Consider the following 24,051-nt stretch of genomic DNA (forward strand, 5'->3'; position numbering starts at 1 on the left):
TAACAGCACTACAAACCTAAATTCTAAATACATCAACAGGATGGGGAAAAAAGACATCAACATCCTCCAAATTTTGAGACAAAAAGACCAGGATGAACCAAAGACTGAAACCTCATTAATAGTATTGTAACTTGACTGAAATGAAAAAGGAGCCAAGGTAATTCACATCAAAGCTGGAATTACAACCTGAACAGAATGACCTCAAAGTAGAACATAACCTCTAGACAGTAACAGCTATTGATGAAACTCTGCCTTGGCTCTCCGTTACCACAAAAGCTGTGAAAACCTCTCCAGCAAATCACACAAGATTCATACCTGGCAGACCGTAAGGATGGGTAAAGAGTACACAACTCCAGGCTGACAAAATCAGAGAGTCACTGTGATACCTCCTTCCCGTGCATAAACTTTTCAGATTAGCCCCACTTATGCGATATCTTTACCTAGTTGTAAGTAATCTGCACAGTATTCTCCAGCCACTCGTTTCAGATGTTTAATCTTCTGTAGTGCAGAATCCCTACCTGTTAAGTTTCTTAGACCCCCAGTTCCAAATAAACCACTACGGATACTTTTGTTAAATTACCAGTTCATGCTGACCTAGAAAATAAAACGAAGAGCATACTCGGCTTACCTCATTTGGCATGTGCTATGCTCTCATCACTTATCATGAAATTGCAACAGCAGGGGAAAACTGGTCTTTACTCCATCTCTCAGAACAGGTAACTGTGCCCTGCTCACTAATGCATAAGGGTATTTTATCCAGTTAAGACTTCAGACTTAAGTTTTATGAACAGAGAAGGAAAAAAGCTGGTTTTCATTTAACACTTTCAGGGGCTAGAAATGATAATTCCAAAAATTCAACTTATTTCAAGTTACTGTTTAAAGGAAAAAGAAAAAACAAAAACAAACCCAGGTCCCTGCAACACATAAACCAAGAGGCTCATTCCAGCCTTTATTAGAATAATTACAACTAAAAGAAACATGGCACTTTCATTTTCACAGCAGAACAAGCATTTTATGAAGTAACTGGGTACAAAGCTATAGCAATACAGTGGAGAAAAAAATTAAATAAACCAAAACGAAAGTTTGCTGTAGACACCACAGCTGCTGTGTAAACCACAGCTTTCAGGACAGCAGAGTGCAATGCAGAGGCAGCAACAGCATCATTCTATGCTCAGGGAACCGGGGGACTGTCACACCAAACATGGTATCACCTAACTGTGTCCTAAGCCAGAGTGAAAGTAGAGGTGTGGAAATGAAGTGGTTTATTCATTTGGTTCACAGTCCTAATCAGTTTCCCTCTTCCAGCACAGCAGGTGGTTGAGTGCCTCCATTCAGACAATGGCTGTACAGTCACTGAGCCATCTGTGCCTCCATTGCCTGCGCTGTCCATTCTGGAGCTGTCTGACTTATCTTCTCCAGCAGGTTGTTAACCTGGAAACACAATGACTGAATCTGCTTGTCCCAAGTTGGCAAAGCTTCACGAGCTGGAAAAAAAAACAACAAAAAAAACCCAACAACAGCAAATATCAAACAAAAGCCATATAAAACAATGTAAAACTTAGTGATTATTTTGCCTTTTCAACTGCAACATTTTCTTCTACCACTGCCCCCACCTACCTCGAAGAGGAACACTCCTGGCAGCTACATCACACTAATTTTTTTATTCAAAAGCTATAATGATTTTGGCTGCCTGCCAGAAGCCTAACTCCTGCATTGCAAAGTAGAACTGAACAGGAAACTTCCTGGTGAACCTGCTCTTACATGGAGACTGATGGAATGAATTCCCACTTTCCAGCGGTTAAGAGAATGCATGGTAGGAAGGGTGGGCAAAGTGTGGTCCTCCGTTAAGGCAAACTCTGCCACCTCCTGGCCACAGCAAGAGACAGCAAGCTCGCTTCAGATAGAAGATACTAAGAAAGGCAGTTTTCTCACCCTGTGAGGCAACAACTCAAAAAGCTCACTCTGTGTGGTGCTTAAACAAATAAATTACTGTGGTGAAGCTTACTCTCAAAATGAACAATTCCGTCAATCTGATCAATGAATCCATTCATGCGACCCTCAGTTATCATCTGAGATGCTATCTTTTCTGCCTGAAACAACAGAAGAAAGATGTTAGACACTTCTTCCACTCTGAAACAAGTTTAAAATTATTAAGCCTTAATAGCCCTTATGGGTTTTTCAACATCTCCACATGCTGGGGTTGGGGACCCACCAACAACATAAATTATGAAATGATTAGACGTACTATCAGTGGTTCTAACTCCTCTATTGTTCATTCCACATCCTGTACCTTTCCTTCTCATAAGGTGCGCTAGATGTTTAATCTTCCTCATATTATTTCTTAATATTTAACTTGTTTACCTAATATCTACTACAGCTGTCTTCTCATGTCTCTGATGCTCCCCGTTTTTACAAGATGCAGAAAACTGATACCTTAGCTGCAGGGATCTCTAGTAATGCTCCAAGCTCTTCAAAAGTAATGTTATTGTAAAGTTTGCTTGCAGATAGTAAGTTGTGTTCAATAACAGCTCTGTCCAGGATACTGGAACCTTAGGGGTTAGATGAGGGAAAAAAATTCATTACTGTATGATTAAAATATTTGGTTTATAGTGTAGAGCAAATGGAAAACAAAGGGGTTATGTGTGCATAAGGTCCAGATGCATCTGCCTTGCATCAATGTTCTGCCATGCAGAGGAAAGAACAAAAAATGGATGGTGGATAACGTGGCTGATTTTAAGACAGGCAGCTTAAACCCCTTTTAATTTCCAGCAGAGCCCTTGGTTTTCCTACAGGACTCAGCATCAGAATTGAGGGAGTTTTACCTTCTGTGATCAGGCCCTAGCTTGCCAAATGGAAAGACTATCACATTCGGTTTATTCATTAAAGTACTTAGGAGTAAAATTAACCAGTCCCTTAGTATGCTTTTATGATGATAAACCTTCATGTAATTTCTCTCTTCTTGATTTAACAATTTAACTCATTTGCCCTTTAACCTTCAGTTGAAGATAAGCACATTATTAAATACCAACTAACCTGCATTCTTTAACTTACATGGACAGCCACAAATTGACCCAAGGAAAGGACTGCAGCTTACTGTTAGTAAGCACCTTTAATCGGTTTTCACCTCTGTGGTAGCACAGTTGTTTATTTGTCCTTAATCAATGAGCACTGTTCATTAGGAAGGATTTCCTGATTAAGAGGTGCTTCATGCTTATGTATTCTTCCACTTCAATATTCTTCTAATTCAGAAAATTGAGACCAGAATGTTAAAGATTTCAGTGAAGTCACTACTTCACATATTTCTCACTGTTCAGAGGTTCCAAGAACAGAGCTAATATGTCACTGAAACAGACCAGAAAAAGATTTGGAGAGTGCAAGGTCCAAGTCACCCCCTCACTATTGGTCATCTTCCAACCAAGTCAGGAAGCAGTCCAAATAAATTTATGATCTGTACAGACCATTTACGGCTTCATGCATATCACATGTTTCTAGGCATCCTATTTATAACAGTGCCTTAGAATTGGAGAAGTTCAAAAGGACAGAGACTCAAAGTATGAGGCAAGGTTAGAAACCCTGGAAGGTTGTCAGTGAAGAGGACTGTACATGGACAGAGAAAACACCATTTCACAAGTTATCTTCTAGAAGAATACTTCAAAACCTTAATAGCCAATCAGAAAGATCAACCATGGCTAAGAAGCTTTACTATTAAACTATACTGAGGGTAACATGTTGGGAAATAATTTTAAAATAACCATATAAGCAATAATAAATTCTTTTCCATCACACTTCTTGACTGCATTGGGCAAATCTAACTCCTGTGGATGATAGACCTAGCACTACAAGCCTTTAGAGAAATATGTACCATCAGCTGTAGTTGCTTTCTGGTGAGGCATTAGCATAGCTGCAAACTCTTGCAGTTGATTTCCACGAATAATTCTGTCAAGATACATTTTCTCCAAGATCCCATAGGCTGCCAGCTGCTGGCATCTCTCATCCTTGAAGAGTGTAGCAAGCATGCGAGAACGCTGTTGTCCTAGGAGAGTCAAGAAGAATCCTCCTAAATGACCACCGAAGTATTGAGTGTTTACAGGTAAACAGAGAGTTATCATGATTTTTTCCACAATAAATGCAATTAACAACAAAGCTCTACCAAAAAAGAAACTCTGCTGTGTTCAGTTCAAAAACAGTTTGCTAAAACACTGACCATCTTTTGCATCTTTAGCCAAGATGCCACCAAAGACACAGAACTAATCCAAATCTGAGTTAACAGTATGCCAATAGGCAATTCTGACACCATATTCACAATTCTGGGTTCCTCATCAAATCTTAGCTACAAGATCTCTCCCTACAAGTAATGCACAAGCTGACTTGCTTCACGGGATATGAAATACCTATGTTAGGTCTTTCATACAAAGATATACCACGTTTTTTACCTGCTGATGCCAAAATAGTACAATGCAAAGCATGCTTTAATGCCTCCAGCCGCTCAGTTTCATGGACTATGCTCTTATAGGACAGCTCATTGTATCTTTGGGCAGCCTCAATGAACTTTCTTCTATAATCAAGAACTCGAGCATAGCAAACCTAGAAAGAAAATACGTCTCAGAAAAAAGTAACAGGGGTGGCTGCATAATATAGGGGTGTATAAATTGACACATTATCAAGTGACAGCTCCCATAAATATAGCTTCACTGCATCTTAGGGAAATCTGTGAATTATTAGCTCAACTTGCAAAGCCCTTACTAAAGCATCAAGGAAAGGAACTGAAAAGTGCATTTCCCAACACTATTCACATGTTAAACACTGCAAATGTCTAAATGCCAGAAACTAAGTAAATGAAATATTGTACAGCTGACACTGTACTTACATAAACTTCCCCTTCACTACTGACATTGACAGCTAGCACTTAGGTAGCAATTTGTAGGTTTCAAGTGTTTGCTTTTTCCTTTCGGCACTGTAACAGCATCTGATCTTTCTTCTCTCCCCTCCCTTAAGCTTTCTAAATGCTTACAGAAAATATTTACACTTCCAACTGAGTGCATGCTTTAAAACACAAAGTGAGAGAAAAAAAAAAAGGAAAAAACAACAAACCAAAACACACACCCCACCCCTACCCCCCCAAGTTACAGCTCATGAGCTTGTGGCACATCTGCTTTGTGCTGTAGAATTTTAAAGACCACCACTACCCTCCTGATTAGTACTGTCACACTGGAGTTATCACTGCTCATCCCAGTTACTAAAATGCTTTGAGAAATTAGTGTATGAACTATGTACACAGTAAACCCACAAAAGGTTAGCAATTACTTCATTACTTGAGACTTAAAGCTACTTTTATGGATGTGACCTACTACTTAATTATGCGGGGGGAGGGGGAAGTTTCACTCGTTCCTAATATTGGATGCAATTTATTTCCCTACTTAGATTTACAGACAACAGTGAAGGCAAAACTTTCAACAATGTTTCGGACACTTTGAAGCCTAAGTTTTATTTGCAATAATGCCAGTAAAGCTGGCATTTAAATAACCTTTGCAGACTTATCTTCAAATCATAAAGAATGAGCTGTTTAATTATTGCTAAGATGTGGCTCTCAAGCTCCCGAAACCACTTAGAAGCTTTTCCCTTTGTCTATTTTCTCATTATGAAAGTTTTAGCAGCACTATATAAAAACAACTCAATGTGGAATCACCTCTCTTTAGAAAGAGAAAGCAACAAAGCAAGTTAGACAACCTTATAATGGATTTGCAGCTGTTCGTTAGTTGATTCATTCTGAAGCAGGGAAGCTCGATTAATATAAGCTTCTGCTTGAACTGGGTCATCATCCTCCAGATACAGCCTGGCAATTTTCAGGTAGGTCTCCAGTTTATAATCTACATTGTACTGTCTGTAAAGAAACAGAAAAGCAAGTACTCAGAGTCGCTCCACAACTACCCCTGTTCTTAGCTGTTCTAAACATATATTATGATTCTTAAGCATTTGGCAACATCTGCTTTACCTTGCTTGCTTCACCCCTAACAACAAAATTAGTATGCTCTGTTCAGGGTAAGGAAATCTGAGATGAATGTCAATATAGAACTGGCTCCTACGAACAAAAATAATGCTGTCCACCAAGAGACAAATGTACACTCTAATAATGTGGTTTTAGTGGACTAGTCTTTTAAGCCACTGATTGCTTCAGTTAAGAAGCAATCTTCAAGTGGAACAAATAGGTGCTAAATATGCAAAAGCTATAGCAATTCCTTCTACATGCACACAAAGAAAGAGGATAGAAAGGACAGCCAAAGAAAAGTAACAGAAAGAGTTCTAGACTTAAAAAAACCCAACCAATCCACAAAGAAACAAAACACTACAAAACCCCTCAACTGTATTTGTTAATATCCAATTTCAAATTATGTCTTCATTGAGAACTGTAAAGGCAAACTCACAGAAGAACTGCCACCTTCCAAGACTCTTTCAATAACTTAGAAGCAGCTTTGTGAAATACTATCAAAAAGGCTGTTTATCAACGAGACTAATAAACATTGCAAAACTTCCAGTGCAGTATTTTGACCCACTAAACATGCTGTCACATCAAGCTATGCTTTCGTCATCCAACAATAGTTCTGTCATCAGCTACTGAAACCCTGGGATAATATGCAACCCAAAAATTCTCCTCACTGGTCTAGTTAAGTACAAAGGGAGCAAACATACTTTACAACCCAGAACTATGTCTAGCACAGCACTTACTTTTGCCCTGTTTCCAAAGGGATCCCCACCAATACTTGTGCTGCATTTCTCCAGTCTTCTTCTTTCTCATAGATTGATGCAAGATGTTGCCTTATTGAAGCGACCTCAACAAAAACAAAAGTAATAGCAAATGCTATAGAAGTTGCATGGCTCTGTATTAACCTGCAAAGTATTTGTTCTTGTTCATGAATCCCCTCAACCAGTACCCTAGCTCCACAGACACAGCAACCTGCACACACGCAACTCTTCCCACATGAGAAGTCCCATGTGGACTCCTGGATCAGACTTCAATACCAAGCTTTTTAAATGAGTGCTAGTTCGAAGCATTTTCACTTAGCTTGTGACAAACTAAAAGGAATTGATCTTCAAGGACCGATAGGTATTAACCTTTTATAAAGCTTTTTAAAAGATGAAATGAGGCTTTCAAGAACTGGTGCACCAAGATTCACAAGCCATGTCTTGCAGTTATACCTCATACCATACCTGTAAGATATGAATGAGGTGAACTACGATTAGATCGTAATGAAGAAACTTCTACTTTGTAGAGCATCTGTCAGCAGGTAAAATATCAGTGCTTATAATCTGGGGTTTATATGCAAAAGTGTGGGTAGAAAAAAAGGAATCATCTGATGTCTTGGATTTAATTTATGCATAATCATTTTAACATATAGGCAAGCGTGTTCAATTAATACTTAAAGCTGATTAAAAAGATAGAAGATAAAGAGAAGCAAATACAAATCATGGCAGAAACTGCCTTTTCTTCTCAAATGCTAGATCCTAAAGGCTTTTTATGTAAACATCATCTGTAAAAACTCTCAGATGATGGTGAATGCTCAATAACAAAACCGAGGACTGAACTGAAAAGCAACTGCTGCATATTCAGTAGTTAACTAGAACCACGACTCAAGAGAACATTTTTTTCTGGTAAAATTATTATGGCTGAAATGCACACATATTTATTTTGAAACAAAAATTATTTGTCAAGATGCTTCTCTCTTTACATCACCTGCTGTTCCTTTAGCTGTGTAAAATGCAATATAGTAAGAACCAGTATGCCTCTCAACAGTACTCCCAGTAGCTCAAGCATTGTTTCACTTTAAGAGGCCATTTTCCTATAGCAGAGGAATTAAATGCCCAGCATCCTGATGAAGTAACAAAGTCTGTACTCTTTGCAAGGTCCTAAATACTCTACATTTTGCTCAGGTTTTGCATGTACAGGAATGCAAAACTGTACTCTAAGTAGGAACATTTGTTTTGAACAGTTCTGATGACTTAAAATCATAAGCAGATAGATAAGCAGGAAAAAAAAAAAACAAACCAAGCCTGCAAACAAAAAATTCCTTGTCACTGATCTCTCACCTGCTCTTCAAATGAAATAACTCTAGGCTGTATTTTTTCCAAGGTGAAGTGGTAAATTTCTTTGGCTGTGCTGTCAGGAAGACTTGGAAGATGTGTACAGAAGTCTGTCAGTAGCTGACGTGAGATCACTAGACTGACATTCTCATTCACCACTGGTTCAGAGACACATGGAAGAAAAACACAAGATAGATGCAATGTTTGCCAGTGCCTTCACTGTATGCAATAACTTGCTTTTTTAATTTTGAGTAGTTCAAATTTCAAAATCTGTATCTATGTGAAATTTGGGGGGGTTTCTTTGTTTTTTTTAGAGGGTGATTGTTTTTTTTTCCTTCTTGGAAAGTTTATTTACACTAGAGGTCACTAGAGTCCTAACCTGACAGATAATTAATTTCTCACTGATTCATAGTTTAGAGATGCTTCATCCTGAATCACTGTTCTCAGTTGCTGAAACATCCCAAACAAAATAAACTATTAGGCTAAATTCACTAAGCTTATTGTTAACTTTAAAAAATCGTAACTGGTATAATTTATAGAGGTATACTACTAACCAAAAATCTAATACAACACAAAAAAAAACCCAACACACGCTATCATTTCTTCTTGACAGTTTTCCAAACCAATTTGAAATGGGAAAAGAAGGGGATTGTTAGTTTAAATACCACCTGGCATTCGGTATCAGTTTTAGCATTTAAGAGATTACTTGATGTTTTTACCTTCTGATCCTGTCACACTGTCAAGTTAGAAAGCTGTTACCACTTGCAAACCTTACAAGCCCATTCTCCCTAAACTTCTGAAAGTGGTGATGATGGCTCCTCCTTTATTTGTGTTTGAGTTCCAACAGGACCAAAATACCACTTATTTAGGTAGCCTCACATAGAGTTAACAAATACTGAGTCCCACAGACCTCTGGCCTTCACTTAGTGTGCAACTGACTACACTAGATGCACTTACTTGCTTCTACAAAAGCTTTCAAAGCTTCAAGTTGTTCTGCACCCGACAGCTGAATGGCTTTTTCCAATATTTGACGATATCTGTCCACAGATTAAAAAAAAAAAAAAAAAAAAAAAAAAAAAAATCACTCATAGGGCACATTTTTTCACTAACAAATTGCATTTCTTTTATTAAATTTTCTATGTCAGAGCCCTACTTATACTTTTATTTTCTATATTCTTGAGGTAGCAATTTTCCCAAGTGTTTTTGCTCAAATGTCAAGAACATTCACTTGGAATTGGTATCCCAGAATTAGATTCTCAGATAACATAGTTATTTTCTTATCTAAGAATATATACGTAAATTTTAAAGTTAAAAAAAGAAATCATGTCCCTAGAATAGTGCACAGAAAAAGTAATAAAAACTACATCCCTCAGAGATTAAGGTTAATAAAGTTAGTCAAATGTTCAAATTGCCATACTCAATGAGAATGAGAAACAGTGATGGGAATAGGATATAAATAATGTTACAGCCACTTGATATGAGCATAGGCACAGGCTCTGCATTTTTAAGTGTTTATTCCTGCAAAAAATGACAGCTCCAGTTTTCACACTCCATGAAGTTAATTCACTTTGCCTGGGCCATAACCTCAGCGTGTGCCATACTGCTTAAGTACTACATTCATGCTGAAACCACATTTTGAGAGGATTCTTTCCAAGTTTTTACATGGAACTCCTAAAAGCGAAGAAATTTCTCTACAGAATAAGCAACTGGACTGGGGAAGAATTTCTGTCTACTGACGGACATCTGACCGAATTCTCAGGGGAAAGAAAATGTACATGACACATTACACTGTGAGTAGCTCAAACCCCAACGTTTGCTATTTAAAATACCCACACTAATGAAAATAAGAACAGTGGGGTTACTGACATATCTACAGAAAACGAATTCCCTGGCCTATCAGTTTCGCGCAGCCGATGGGCATGCAGTCGAGCTCTGAGGTGCTGCGGGCACACACACGAGGTTGCTAAGGCCTCAAGCCTATGCCGAGACACCGCCAGCACAGACTAGATCGTTGTTACAAACGATAAATAAACAAAAGATGACAAATATCACGAAGCGAAATCTTTCTTCTATTGAAAAAAGGGCGGCCGTGGGGCAAGAGCTGCCTCGCCCGCTCAGGGGCCGGCAGCCTCCTTTTCACCTCTCCCCGCTCCCAAGGGCCACTCGCCCCCCTCCTCCCTGCCGGGAGCCGGCACTCACTTGCCCGCCAGATCCTTGTGCGAGCCACTGGAGTTCATCAGCTGCGCCAGGTCCTGCCTCACAGCGGCCGCCATCTTCACCAACCCGCCGCCGTCCCCCTGGCGCGACGCGCGCCTCCTCTTACCATAGAGCCGCGCCGCCGGCAGGATAGACGGACCGCGGCGAGGTCACGTGGAGAGCAGGGAGGGCCGCACCAGGCAGCACTCGCCCGGGGGGAATAAAGCTCAGGCAGACCCCACGCACACGTCCCCCTCAGGGCTGCGAAGCGGCATATATATAAATATACACGTACAGAACCACGCTTTTCGACAGCCTCTAACCCAGACCAAGGCCTAAGGCCAACCCAATGTAGGCCGCGCCGGGCCCTCCTTGAGTGCGGCGAGCGGCCCCGGAAGCTGGCAGGGAGGCGGTCCCGGAAGCGCGGGGTGGGGCGCCGCGCCGGCGGTTGCCAGGGCGGCGAGGCGCAGTATTATGGGATGCGGCGGGGGAATGGCGCGGGGCGCGTGATTTTGAACAAACACGGCGGCTTCGTCCCGGCCGCTACCGCCGCCACGGCCGCCGGCCGCGGTAGCGGGGGGTAGTGGACCGGCGGCGGCGCAAGGCGCGGGGAGCGGGCGGTGAGAAGCATTCATAGCAATAGTGGCGGAGGAGGAGGAGGAGGAGAAGGAAGAGTGCCCGCCCGCCCGGTGAGTGCGAGGGGCGGGAAAGCGCCGGCAGGAGGATGAAGAAGCGGGTGGAGGCACAGCCCCGCTGACGGGGGGGGCAGTGGCGAAGCTCAGGAGAGAGCAGCAAAGCACTGACAACCTCCTCCCGCCTGAAAGGCAGAGGCCCGGCCCCGCTGGCCGCGCTCCCTGCCGCGGGGCGGGCTCCCGGGCGGCCCCGCGGACCTCCCCGGGCTTTCGGGCACAGGCATTCCGGTCGTCCCGCTGCCGCGGGGAATGCCCGCTCGGCGGGTCTCATCACCGTTACTCGTTGAGATCAACTGCGCCCAAAGCTGCGGTGGGGTTAAAAAGGATCCGGGGAGCGGCGGCGGGGCGGCGGGAGGAGCCGGCGGGGGGAGGACTGCGACGCCGAGGCTTCCTCCTTGGACGGGGGGTCCGTGCAAAGCCCGCCGCCTTCCCTGCCGGTCCGGAAGCAGTTGGTGTTTGGCGGTGGGGCAGATCGGGGCGGGGCGGCGGGGGCAGGTGCGGCGGGGGCGGGCCGCGGGGACCGGTGGTGACGGGATGAAAATGGCGGATCTTTCGAAATACGGTGGCGGCTGCTGGCGGTGCCCGGCTGCTCTCTCCCGCCGATGAGGTGAGGCCCCGGGGGGCGGGCGGGGGCGGCCGTCGCTGGCGTCGTGCGATTCCAATGGTGGCGGTTGCTGGGGCTCGCCTCGCTGGGCCCGGGGCCGGCGGGCCCCAGCTCCTTTGGCCTACGGGACACCGCGTCGGGCGGTGGGGAGCCTTCGGGGCCGGTCCCCGGTTGTGGCGGCGGCCGGACGCGGTGGCAGCTGGTTTAGGGCCGGAGACTCTTCTCGACAGGTTTTTGCTCTCTACAACTACCTGAAAGATGGTTGTAGTGAGATGGGGTTGTTCTCTTCTCGCCAGTAACAAGTGACAGGGCAAGAGGTAAAGGCCTAAAGCTGCACCAGGGGTGGTTTGCACTGGATGTTAGGAACAATTTCTTTACTGAAGGGTGGGCAGGCATTGGAACAGGCTGCTCAGGTCAGTGGTGGAATCACTGTCTCTGAAAATGTTTATAAACTGGATGGACGAGGCACTTAGTGACATGGTTGAGTGGTGGCCTTGGTAGTCCTGGAATAATGGTTGGACTTGATGAGTTTAAAGGTCTCTTCCAACCCCGCTAATTTTTGATTTGCCGGTGTGGCTCGTTGGAGGGACCAGGCTGCCCCCAGAGGACCTGCCAGGGCTGTGCTGGACTTGGACCAGGGTGATGACGACCTTCCTTTCTCTGCGGGGATGCTCACTCAGGCTCTGCTTGCAGAGTGGGGTACGGTGAAAACGGCATAGTCTGTTTTCTACACTTCTTAATTCTCCCAAGTACGGGGATGTACCTGCGCCTTCAGTGTGCTGCAGCACAGCTGAGGGCAGCTGTTGATTTTGAAGTGAATTTAGCTGGACTGTCTTTTGGAATAGTCCCTGCTTCAGTTTTCATTGCTCTTTTCATGAGGTATATTGGTGATCAGAATGTGTTACTAATTATTTGTGGCTTTGACTTTGAAGCACGTCGTGTACTAATTACGTAATGTTTGGGATGGAGGTTTTGAGTTCTGGAAAGCACTGTGGCATTGAACAAGATTGTGAACAGGAGGAAAGCTCTCAGACTTAAGACTTCAGGTGAAGAAAGAAGAGATATTTATATGGTCTTCCATTAGGTTCATCCTTCTGAACAGTTGCTTGAAGTATATTGCAGTTATTGTAGAAAATACTGAATACAGAAAAGTAATTTAGAATATTCTTGCAACATTTACATAAAGTTGGCAATAACAGGCAATGTCTTGTGTGTGTGGTTAGCTTATTCACAATAACTTTGGCTGATCAGAGACAAGAAGAGCAGTAAGGTATCAGCTGAGTATTTATTCTGTTAAGGGAATCCTTTTGTAAAATAAAATGCATTAGACTTGTCTTTTTTTTTTTTTCCTCAAGATACCCAGTTTACATATGTGTCAGCAAGTGGTTACATATTTTGTACAGACTTGTATCAACCTACAGGCAGATGTAAGGCTGTATTACTCTGTAGGTTAGGCACTTTTAAACACTGGCTTGGAAAGTGTATTAGAAAATAGAGCCTAGATTCTCAAATGGGTTTGAAAGTACTTCATGCTTGTTGTAATGCAATAAGTTTCAAAAGTTTGTTATGCAGGGTTGATTGTTCAGTTTATGTATCCAGAACTATCTGTTGTTTGACTTGGTTATACTTCTGTGATATCCAAACCTGATAGTTTGTAACTGCATGCTCTGAATGCTTCAGCTAGAATTCTCAAAAAGCTTTAACTGGTTTCAGGTTTGGTGTCTGATAACCACAGGAAAACGGAGTGTGGCAGCCAGATTTCAGCGATAAAGACATTGTTGTCTCATATGTTTGGATATAATTTCTTTTTGGTTTTGAAAAGCAGTCAAAGCCTCTTAGGTTCTTTTCCTTACATTTGTTAGAAAAATCATGTAGGGGGGGAGTAAGGTAGATTGGAGGTGTCTGGTTTGATTCTTGCTTCAGCAATGAGCTGTGCTTTCTTATCTATCACTTGGCCTGCTTGTGCTTCTGTTCCCTTCCTTTGCTACAGAGGTAGTGCTTTCTTTAGGTGCTGTTAGAAACACATCTCAGTGTCCTGTGGAATTTATATGCTACAATGATGGGATTCATAACAAGCAACTAGGAGACAAACTCAGGGTTCTGGGTGGTTTTGTTGGTTAGTTGTTTGATTCTGTTGGGGGGTTTTGGTGTTTTTTGGGGGAGAGGCGAGTTGGGTTTGAGTGTTCAGTGTTTTGGGGGGGGGGGGGGATATTATTATTATTATTAGCTGAAGGATCACCCAACAAGAACTGTAAAACATTTCTTGAACTCTTGATTCAAGGGCTTGTATTTTGCCAGGCTCTACATTTGAGTGGTTTCCTTTCTGCAGTTGCTTAGAGAACTGGTAAGCAGCTGTTATGGTTTAAACCCAGCTGGCAACTAAGCACCACACAGCCACTTGCTCCTCTTGTGGGAGGGGGGAGAGAATCAGAAGAGTAAAAATGAGAAAACTCATGGTTTGAGATAAAGACAATGTAATAGGTAAAGCAAAAGCCTTGCACACAAGCAGTACGAAACAGGGAATTCATTCACTGCCTCCCATCAGCAGGCAGGTGTTAAGCCATCTTCTAGAAAGTGAGATCCATCCTTGTCTCTAAATTGGAGAGACATCAATTTGATGGATGGACACTCGGTGGATAAAGAACTGGCTGGATGGCCTCACACAAAGAGTTGTGGTCAATGGCTCAGTGTCCAGTTGGAGACCAGTAACGAGTGGCGTCCCTCAGGGATTGATGTTGGGAACAGTCTTGTTTAACATCTTCGTCACTGACAGTGGGATTGAGTGCGCCCTCAGCAAGTTTGCCGACGACACCAAGCTGTGTGGTTCGGTTGATACGCTGGAGGGAAGGAATGCCATCCAGAGGGATGTCCCTGCCCATGGTGGGGGGTTGGAACTTGATCTTAAGGTCCTTTCCAACCCTAACTATTCTATGAGTCTATGATTCTATTTTTAACAGTTAGTTGGGAGCACAGTCACTATGACACTAAGCATTCCCCCCTTCCTCCTTCTTTCTGCAGCTGTATATACTGAACATTGTCATACAGTATGGCATATCCTTTTAGTGAGTTAAGGTCAACTGTCTCAGCTGTGTCTTCTCCCAGCTTTTTGTCCTCATGGAGTGAGGTGAGAAGCAGAAAAGGTCTTGACTCTGTGTAGGCACTGCTCAGCAATAACTAAAACATCCCTTGTATTTTCATGACTGTTTTCAGCACAAAAATCCAAGACATAGCCCCATACCAGCTACTGTGAACAAAATTAAGTCTATCCCAGCCAAAACCAGCACAGCAGCATGTGTCTTTCACTACAGCCTGTGACTAGGCTTGCTTGCTTGACAACACTAGAAAACATAGAAGTTTTTATTGTGCAAGACTGCTAGAGTAACCCTTTGATCTGTGATGGGAGTGCATAGATACATGATGCAAGAGGTTCAGGCTTCTCATGTTCCAGATCCAGATGTAGATTAGTGGTTCCCTAACTCTTCCAACTTGTGTGTCATTCCTCTTTGCAAGCCATATTACTACAGTTGAACATGTTGCTACCCACATGAGGGTTATGTCCTTGGTTTTGGGCTCTGCTCTGATCTGTCATACAAGTTCAACTGTCTCTGTGGTCTGGCTGGGTTGTTTTCTTTCTTTGGAGTAACAGCAGTTTCTGCTATGGACTCAAAAAGCCAATCTGAAGAATGTTTTAGCAACATTTTTAGATGAGTCTGCTGTGAAAAGTTTTTTGGGTTCTTTTGGTGGTTGGTTGATTTGGTGTTGGAGTATTTTTTAGCGTTTATATCAAAAAGTTCCCAGTGATCTCAGGTCTGGTTACATTCCTTAATCTGCTCTTTCCCCCAAAAACAAAAGCTCTGAATGAAACAGGAGACACAATCTGCAAGCAAGTGAAAACTTTCTGGTTTAAAATCTAATTAAAGTGTCTGGACAGAGCTTTTCTGACAGTTTTTGTAGTTCTGTACTTGCTGTCAATGTTTTTTTCTATTTTTTTACTCTCATATATTTGGGAGAAGATGTGGCTATGCACTGCTATAATCCCATGTGCACTTGTTACTGCTTTGCTGGTGAGGAAGATGGTTCCTCTCTTTTCTGGCAGCTTCATCCTTTTCCGTGCTTTCCCCTTCTCTTCTGCTTTGTAAGCACTTAAGCAGCTACACATAGGCCACATTTAAGGACTGATCTGCATTAAAACAAACCTGGCTTATGTCTAGGTTACAGTGAATCAGCACAAAATGGCCTGATGGGTTCTGCCACCACTGAGAGTTGGTTGTACTCTTCCCCTTTCCTGTGTGCAGGGAGTATAAATGCCAAGTTGGGACAGGAGAGGGAGGTTCCTGGGTTTCCCCAGCACTATGCCCCAGATGGATTGTTGGCTGTAGTGTGATCCCTTAGTGCTGTTTGGGTGCTTATAGACTTTGAACTGAGATATCTCAGCACACTGGCCTACCAGAACTGGCTCACTACTTTGTGGGGTAGTTTTATTCCAGGGTTGAGCACCATCAGCAGCGTGGAGAAAGTGGCCTGTGACAGCCCACAGTTTGTTTTGGGTGTCTAACCCACCTTGGTTTCTTCATCTGAACTGCCTTTGCATCTACATAAATGCTTGCTAGCATAAGGAGGGCTGAAAATGTTTGTATGGAAATGAACAGGCAGATGCCAAAGGATTACAGGGAAGCTTTAGCAGTAGTGCTGGCTTAATACACACAGGGACTTTGAGTATAAGGAAAGTAATGCTGCTAATCATGTGCACACAGTGTTCAAAGTAGCAAAGGATGCTTTTTGAAATAACAGTGCAATAAAGGTATTGCTAGGATGTTTCTCACAGTGAAGCCTAAAAAAAACTTAGCAGGTGCTTGTTTTATTAGTATGTAATTACCAATTTGACACAGAAAGTTTCTTAATTGGTAGTTCTCCTTTTAGAATTATAATAGAAGCTTAAATTACCGCAGACTTGCCAAAGGAAGAATTTCCACACAACTGATATGGGAGCAAGTGGTTGGTTAGTTTGATTGGGGTTCTTTGGGTTTTGTTTATGGGTTTGGTTTTTTTTTCCTCCATCATTCTTTAAAAGAAAACAGCTAGCACCTCTATTATAAGCATGGCAGTAGTGATATGAGCATAATTTTTCTTCCCATAGAGAAGAAACAAACAAAAAACCCCAACAACAAAACCCTAAAACTTAACTGTGTAATATAAAGCTCTCATGTCCATATCACTTGATAGCTATTACATTAATCACCTTGCCTGTTCCTTTGATATGCTGTTCACAGTTGTATGTATGATGCATCACATAGGGAGTGTTCACTTAACAGAATGTGGAGTAATAGAAAGGGAATGGTGAGTGTTGCTTGAGCGAATTATGGTTGCCTTGGGAACTATTACTTTGAATTTTGCAACTATAGATGGTTAAATTTGCAGTAAAGAACACCTGGTATTTTCTTAGTACTCCTTGTAACTGATAAGAAAAAGACGGGATACTTGCACTAGTTATGTATTGAGCATTTGATAAGGAGGAGTACAGTTGGCTTTTTTTTCCTTGCTATGGTTCTCCATTGGTATTATATATGATAAACCTAGAACCATGATCTTCTGGGAAGTGTGCAAGCAAACTGCCTCCATACCTTGTCTTCTGCAGAGAATGGGAAAGAGAGTGGAAATTATTTTGTCAGTGTTCCAAATGCATATTTTGTTACTGTGTTAAAGTGATCTGTTTTCATTTTGCTATTACATGTTCAAACATAGTGAGTTTGCAGTCTTAGATGATTAAGCTTTCCATTTTGTGGGGCTTAGCTTTCTTATGGATTAATCTTTTTTTTGTCTCATGACATGTATTATTTTAAGGCAATCTCCAGCTTGGTAAGCTTAAACAAAAGACTGTTAAAAAAAATGCAGTGCTGAGTGATTTTGTGGTTCTTTGGTTTACAGCAAAACAAGTGTTTCAGTTTTAGAGACAAAATGTAGAGTGTCAGAAAGTAAAAAAAAAATGTGTAATGCATAAAATGAATTAAACTGTTTTACCCATTTTTGAAATGGGAGCAAAATTTAAGAATGGCACTTAATTAGGGGAATTTTAGTACAGTAAGATTGCCTATGTGCAGTTGTGGTCTTTCATTTGATTATATGTCAGCAGTAAAGGACGGGTTTTGGGTATCTGTATGCTTCTATGAAGGCTTTTCTAGCAAATGAGAGAAAATGTCCAATGTCATGACTTTGAAGAACTGCATTTCCTATCTTTTTGTGCCATCGATCTTTAAATTTCAGCTTTCTGGAATAGTTGATGTGCCCTTGTATGTACTTAGTAAAAAGGAATGGGAAAATGCAGCAAACAAGGAAATGAACTAGTGTTTTCTTTGTTTTGGTTATAAAATGACCCAGTAAAATAATTTGTTTCTAAGATATGTCCGTCGTGTTCCCCCCCCCCCCCCCCCTTGAAATCATCTAAAGCAGACAATTGACCTTCCCTTTCTTAACTGTAGCTTGTTTCTGCTTTGTATAGGTGGGTGTTCTATGTCATTTAGACTAGCAAGCAGTCAAGAATCTGTGGGAACCATGAACCTTGTGTTTTTATGTAGCGTATTCAGTCTTCTGTTTGCTGGGTTAATGTCTGGAACGTTAAATGAAGAGTGTTTTTTTTCCACTTGTGAAGAATAGGTCTGGTGCCAGTGGTGTGAACTGGCAGTAGCAGAGGGACCAATAGGGCTGTAGTCAATTCATCAACTACAGTGATAGCAAAGGTTGTCACTTCTGTTTCCTGTGAAGAAAAAAAAAGTAATTGCATAGGATGCTTCCAGGAAAGAAACAGAAGACATGACAGAGGGAGACTACTTGTGAGGTTTTACTGTTATCACTGGGAAAAATAAGAGCTCATTTTCTCTGTTGAATGGGAAGGTGAGTTTGTGTCATGTCAGCAATAAGATACAGGTTGCATAAAAAGCTTTCACAATTTGGATTTCCTGGATTCTTAACAAATATTCTTAACTTCTGTCACTAGCTGTTATATTTGCTTCTACTTCTAATATTTGTTTATGGCTGCAAAATAAGCTTTATCCTTGAACAAAAGTTATCTCTTAGTTGTCCTGATATTAAGAACCTAGACTACCCTCAACAGTGCAGATGCTATACAGTTTTCAGAAAGTTGTCACTTCTAAGTTACATTGCTACTGCTTTGTTGGTTTCGGAAGACTGCTCAGTTAGCCAGGGAGCTGTTTGGGTGCATGTCCCGAGCTGGACGCTGGTGGAACTTACTGAGACAACCTCTGATTCAGGTATGTCCAGCTCATTGTGGATAGGTGGCACTTTAACATGGCACAGCAATTGACTAGGTCAGCTTGAGTCACAGCAGATAACCTGCCATGGCTGCAGGTCAGCTTCAGTGTCCCATCGTATATAATACTGTTAAAGTCCAATCCCCAAAATTAAAAATTGATAGTTGACAAAAGCTTCTTTTGTGTATACAAATTAGTCTTAGATGTAGTAAAGAGGGAAGCTATAAGCTAGGTGATCTTGCAACATTAAAAAACCTAACTTTTTTCATGCAGGAACACATTCAAGGCTTTGCATATGATCATTTCTTCTCTTATTCATTCTGAGAATGAGATGAGCTCTCTGAATCCATTACAACTCAAGACGGTGTAGTGGTGACTTGTCCAACTGGTGGTAGAGCATGTTTGCCATGGAAGTCAAATTGGGAGAGTATGCTCTAAGGACAGAAAGGGATATAGTGAACAGCATGGAGGGTTCATGCGAAGAACCCTTCCTTCTAGGTGATATTGGTATGCTGTCTGGAGTAAAGCATCTCCAGGAATACAGTAAGATACAGTAAATATATCTGTGTCACTTACAGGATATTGAAAACAAAGGTTGTAAGGGATGATGTGTGTCCTAGTCTCTGAAATGCTTCTCTGGCTAGTTCTCTCTGTAAGATTTTTGTGTGTATGTATGTTTATCCAAAAGCTTAACTGTCGGTTTTCTTATGTACACCTAGTAAAATGTAACCAGTTTGTGTTTCAGAAGCTCTTCAACCTTTTGTGTTAAGATGAATGAGACTTCAGAGATCTGAGAAGCCTGCATTGGAAGTGGCCCACAGGATTCTGTGATGAAGATTGCGCTGAAATTCCCATTTCTCCTATTGAATTGATCTCTTGACTTAAAATCTTAATGTGGAATTTCATTCCACAGAAGTCAGTCAGCTATTTCACAGTCCTGGTTATTTAAATAAGCTTTCCCCAAGAGGAATACAGAGGTGCTTTATCTAGAGATTAAAGTAGGAGGAAGGGGGCAATAGTGTTTTTTGGCATCTGAACCAAGTCACAGTTTGCCTGCAGGCGACCTATTTATTTAAAGCTCAGTCCTTCTGTAAGTAAATATATTCTCCTCTTGTTAAGTGTTGCCATGTTTAAGGCCAGTAGAGCTGTGGAGATCTGCAGCTAGACACGGTTGTGGCAAGTCACTGCAATTTAACTGTTGAATCTATTTTTGCTTTTCTTAAAATGCTCCACTAGACTAAAAAATAAAAAAAAAAAAAAAGCCCAACTTATAGTTCTACAAGGAGCTTAAAAAGCAATACTGCCCATAATAGCTTTCACTGCTGTCCATATCTTGACAGCACTACCCTGAAAGCATTAGTTTATGGTCTTAGATTTGTATCTGTTTTTCTTCTCTTTGTTGTTCTAAGTTTTGAAAAGAATCTTATGTTTGCATAAGACACATAAGGAATGAAGTTTTTAGGTCAAAACTTTTTTCTGTCCTATGTTAGCATATGTTTTAGAAAGGAAATACCACACTAAGTGCTGCATATGTTTTTGTTAGAATGAACTTCTGTATTGTACCTTCTGACTGGCCCGCACTACTGAAGTATACATGTAATGCACTGCATAGTCGTTGTGCTTCCTTATTTGCAGAGTCTCAATAAAATTGCTAGGCTACAATTCTGTTGTGATGAACCTTTGCTCATACAGTGCTTAAATGCACTCTTGCTGAAATTGCTGGCAGGAAGCCCAATCTTACAAGGTGGCCAGTATGATAACACCTGTCAAAAGTCTGTGGGGAACTCTGTACCAAGCCTATGATGGCAGGTTTTGTGCTTGTTTGTAAGAGTGTTCTTGGTGTGATATCACTGTGTGTTCTGAATTCTTCTGTAGCCCCACATTCAAGAGGCATTTGGAATTTGGAAAGCAAGGCTTTTGTTTCAAACTATATTTAAAAGACCAAAATCTGTGTTTCTTGGTTCTAGTGATAAGTACTCTTCACATTTAGAGTTTGTTGGGTTTGGATTTTTTTTTTTTGGCGTGGGTTGTTTGGGTGGTTTTTGGTTTGAGGTTGTTTTTTTTGTTTTGTTTTGTTGGGTTTGGAGGCAAGCTAAGTTCACTGCATCATTTTAACTTCAGATTCTTAATGCTTTACTTTTGGCCTCCTAAACACTGCAGAAAATAAAATAATTATACAGGTTATTTCTTTTGGTCTTACCACAGATTTTTCATAGAACATAAGGTTAGAAGTGCTTCATTAAATGTAAGGGCCCTGGAATCTACAACCCCAAACACTGGATTGTTCACGTCAGTGAACACTTTCAGAATATGTTTAATGATCCTAAGAACACCTGTGCAGTTTTGGTTTTCAGCTTTAGTGCTACTGTATGTTGTGAAAAATGACTGAAATGGACATGCAAATCAAGGGAGAGGGCGAAGGGAAATGTTCTGATTTTTTTATTTCTACTTTATTTTTAGTTTGCATGAGACTTGCTAGAAAGTAGAACGTTGTTTCCAGTTACAGAAAGCAGACTGAACTGCTTTGAGGTTTTCTGCTGCAATGAATGTTATTTCTAGTTCTTTTGTGGAAAGTTGCTATAAGTAAGGTGTGTGCTAAACAAGCAGTGTTTAGGACTTTAACCGTACCGTGATAAAGTGACCTTCAACACTCCTTTTTAAGAGATGTATATGGAACCTCTTTCTGTAGTCAGCAGAATGTATTTGTTAGTAGTTGGAACACAAATGGCTATTCCAATCGCTTGTCTATTTCTACCATCTTAGCCTGGATATACCGATCACTTGAAAAATACACACGTATTGATGTTCTTTTTTTTTCTGCAGAATGTTGCACCATTAGATTGGCAGGCAGTGCTCGCATAATAGTAATGCTTTTGCTCTTCAGCACACTCTGGAATTTATTTAGCACTGGTGAGGACTAGGACCTTAAAGGGCACTAAGTAGTTCTCAAGAAGCAGAGTTATCATCAGTTTGCTGATCCTACTCTGTCTTCAGAATGATATGCAAGTCTAAAGTTTTCAGCTTTCAGTGAGCCCCAAATAGCAAATGCTTAAAGTGTTAACTGGTGGTTGAGATGGGTATCTACTTATGAAATGTAGACATGGCTTGAAATGTAGACTGATATTAGTAAAATGGTATGGTTTTGCCCCTTACTTAATGGACATATAACTAGCATGTGAGAGCTACGTAACAGCTGAGCCATGCATGGGTAAGTAATTTGACCTTCAAGTAGCTTAGTTTTCTAGATAGTAATGTTTCTGGGTGACTGCTTGGAGTTTTGTTGGTTCTGGGTTTTGTTTTGTTGTAGAGTTTTTTGGTTGTTAGGGTTTTTTTCAGTAATACTACTCAATACCTCACAATAGCTAGAATGTTCTTCTTTACTAGACTTGTTTTGTAATTAATGGTACATTTGGGCAATGTAATATTTTCTTCTTGTGGTGAAAATGGGTTATCCAATCTCGAGTTAGATATTTGAGTGTTTTAAAATGCTGTTTTTTCTATCAAGTAATGCACTCAGATGTGCATGTGACGTGATTCAACCATTTACAATTCATATGACATGCTGCTTTCATCAGGGACTTGGTTGTGGGTTTTTTCCTCTCTCTCTAGCTTCTGTTTTTCCTGAAAGGTTCTCTGTGATGTGTGGAGATTTGTGGTGATGTGCTATATCAAAGGTCTTTGCTAATTTGATTGTAAAAATTGCTTTTGTATTCAGTGCCTGTAATCTAATTTCTGTGGTAGCATGCTGTGATTCCTTGTATGTGAGAATTAATTTTGATGAGAAGAAAACATCTACAGGTCACAGGATTGCTGAGTCTTAAAGTATGTTTGTTATAGTGGTTGGGGTGAAGGAAGAAGATGCAGTCATGTAGCGTGCATTGCTTCTGAAGCTTTGCGTATGATCAACTAAAGATTTTTGTGGTGATGGCAGTGTATTTCTTATCAATATGTTGGTAAAACATTTCTGTTTTGAAGACAATAGGACAGGAATTGTTGGAAACATAAATGAAAGATTGTTTTTCTTTACAGCATGCCTATGAAGAGCATCATGTCTTTGTTCCTCTGTGGGTTTTGGTTTTTATTTTTTGGCTCATTGTGTTTTAACTGTCCTCGTCAGTATTTTGTAGTGTTGTATGTCAACGATAGCAGCGTGGAAAGCTTAGTAACTGTTCCAGACTTGAATAATTGCAAGATATTTTGGGTTCCCCCCCCATCCCAAGAGCTGGAATATTTGAAAGGGGAATGAGAGCAGGCAAATGAATTGGTACTGCAGTGTTCCAACTGGATCGTACTTGGAACTCTGTGTTGTGGCAGCTTCTAACCACTCAAGGCGTGGTAATTTTAAACTGCTTAAACTCTTAAGACCCCCAAAATCATATTTTTTCAGCTCAACAGCCTTCCTGAGTTTATATATTGCCTCTACTGGAGAGTGCAGATAAGCAGAAGCTGAAAAATTTGAAAAGCATTTAAGCACCTCAGCTTTAATTCCATATGGCTGACAGCATCTCTCTCATCCTTCTCGGATAAATGATCGAGGATCCATTCTGTATTGCCCTTCTTCCTCCTGCTTTTACCTTTGTTCTAATGGATGGATTTAGGGGTTAAATAAACAATGGTTTTAAAACTCTTTACTAGTTAAGAGAAATATGATGATTTATGAATATAACTTTATGTAAATATTGTGAGACTTTTGCATTTTGAAATCCTCAAATCTGAGCTATAGCCTGCTGACAGTCCCTTGTTCCACCTTTATTTGAAAGAAATATTGGTGCCACATTTTGTCTCAGCAGAGGAAATGCCAAATCCCTTTTGTATTACCTAACTGGTGACACTGTGTTTTGGTGTATACATGCGCACACACACGCATTCACATTTAGAGTCTGTTTTACTCAGTGAACAGTTACTTGTTTGATTGTCCACTCTTGCTTTCTGGCATTCATCTGACCCAGTTTCAAGCCTCATTTCAACCCCCCTACACTCCCGCTTAGTAAATCCCTCAGTAGTTATTATAACTATTGGTGTTCTCCCTTACACTTTGCAAATTATTAGGTATGCACCTTGATTCTCTTAAATGCTGATAATGTTGCCTTAACATTACTGATCTTTGCAAAAGATGTGGCCTTTTGCAGCAGGAGGTGTGTGGAGATGCTCGGGAGTCCTTTAATGCAAGTATTCTGACTATCTGTTTTTCTGAAGCTGTGAAACTGTATCCTGCATT

General features: G+C 41.2%; 2 protein-coding genes across 6 annotated transcripts in view; one reads left to right on the forward strand and one right to left on the reverse strand.

Moving 5' to 3' along the window:
* Positions 1 to 924: 924 nt before the first annotated feature.
* COPS4 (COP9 signalosome subunit 4) lies at positions 925 to 10,498 on the reverse strand. 2 transcript variants are annotated; one of them, XM_057425308.1, is made up of 10 exons: positions 10,276 to 10,498; positions 9,034 to 9,113; positions 8,083 to 8,234; positions 6,724 to 6,827; positions 5,728 to 5,881; positions 4,434 to 4,584; positions 3,863 to 4,057; positions 2,434 to 2,549; positions 2,006 to 2,090; positions 925 to 1,484 (listed from the first exon to the last, which is right to left on the reverse strand). In XM_057425308.1, exons 1-10 carry the CDS (start codon positions 10,347 to 10,349, stop codon positions 1,351 to 1,353), a joined length of 1,245 nt encoding a protein of 414 aa, XP_057281291.1. In that variant the 5' UTR covers positions 10,350 to 10,498; the 3' UTR covers positions 925 to 1,350. The 2 variants fall into 2 exon arrangements, with proteins under 2 accessions (XP_057281291.1, XP_057281292.1); XM_057425309.1 differs by having other exon boundaries at positions 3,863 to 4,033; positions 10,276 to 10,496.
* Positions 10,499 to 10,701: 203 nt separating this feature from the next.
* The window catches only part of LIN54 (lin-54 DREAM MuvB core complex component), a 40,134-nt gene continuing 26,784 nt past the window's right edge, over positions 10,702 to 24,051 (forward strand). For 2 of the 4 annotated variants that reach the window (XM_057425295.1, XM_057425292.1), the window contains exon 1: positions 10,702 to 10,961. The gene's annotated coding sequence lies outside the window, so the exon portion shown is untranslated. Of the gene's footprint in view, positions 10,962 to 11,437; positions 11,572 to 24,051 lie in introns of those variants that run through there. The other 2 variants (XM_057425296.1, XM_057425293.1) reach the window with 2 other exon arrangements.

The sequence above is a fragment of the Pezoporus wallicus genome, unplaced genomic scaffold, assembly GCF_028554395.1.
Source record: "Pezoporus wallicus isolate ANWC-B61680 ecotype Strahan unplaced genomic scaffold, APGP_CSIRO_Pwel_v1 contig_7853, whole genome shotgun sequence".
NCBI classification, from domain to species: domain Eukaryota; kingdom Metazoa; phylum Chordata; class Aves; order Psittaciformes; family Psittacidae; genus Pezoporus; species Pezoporus wallicus.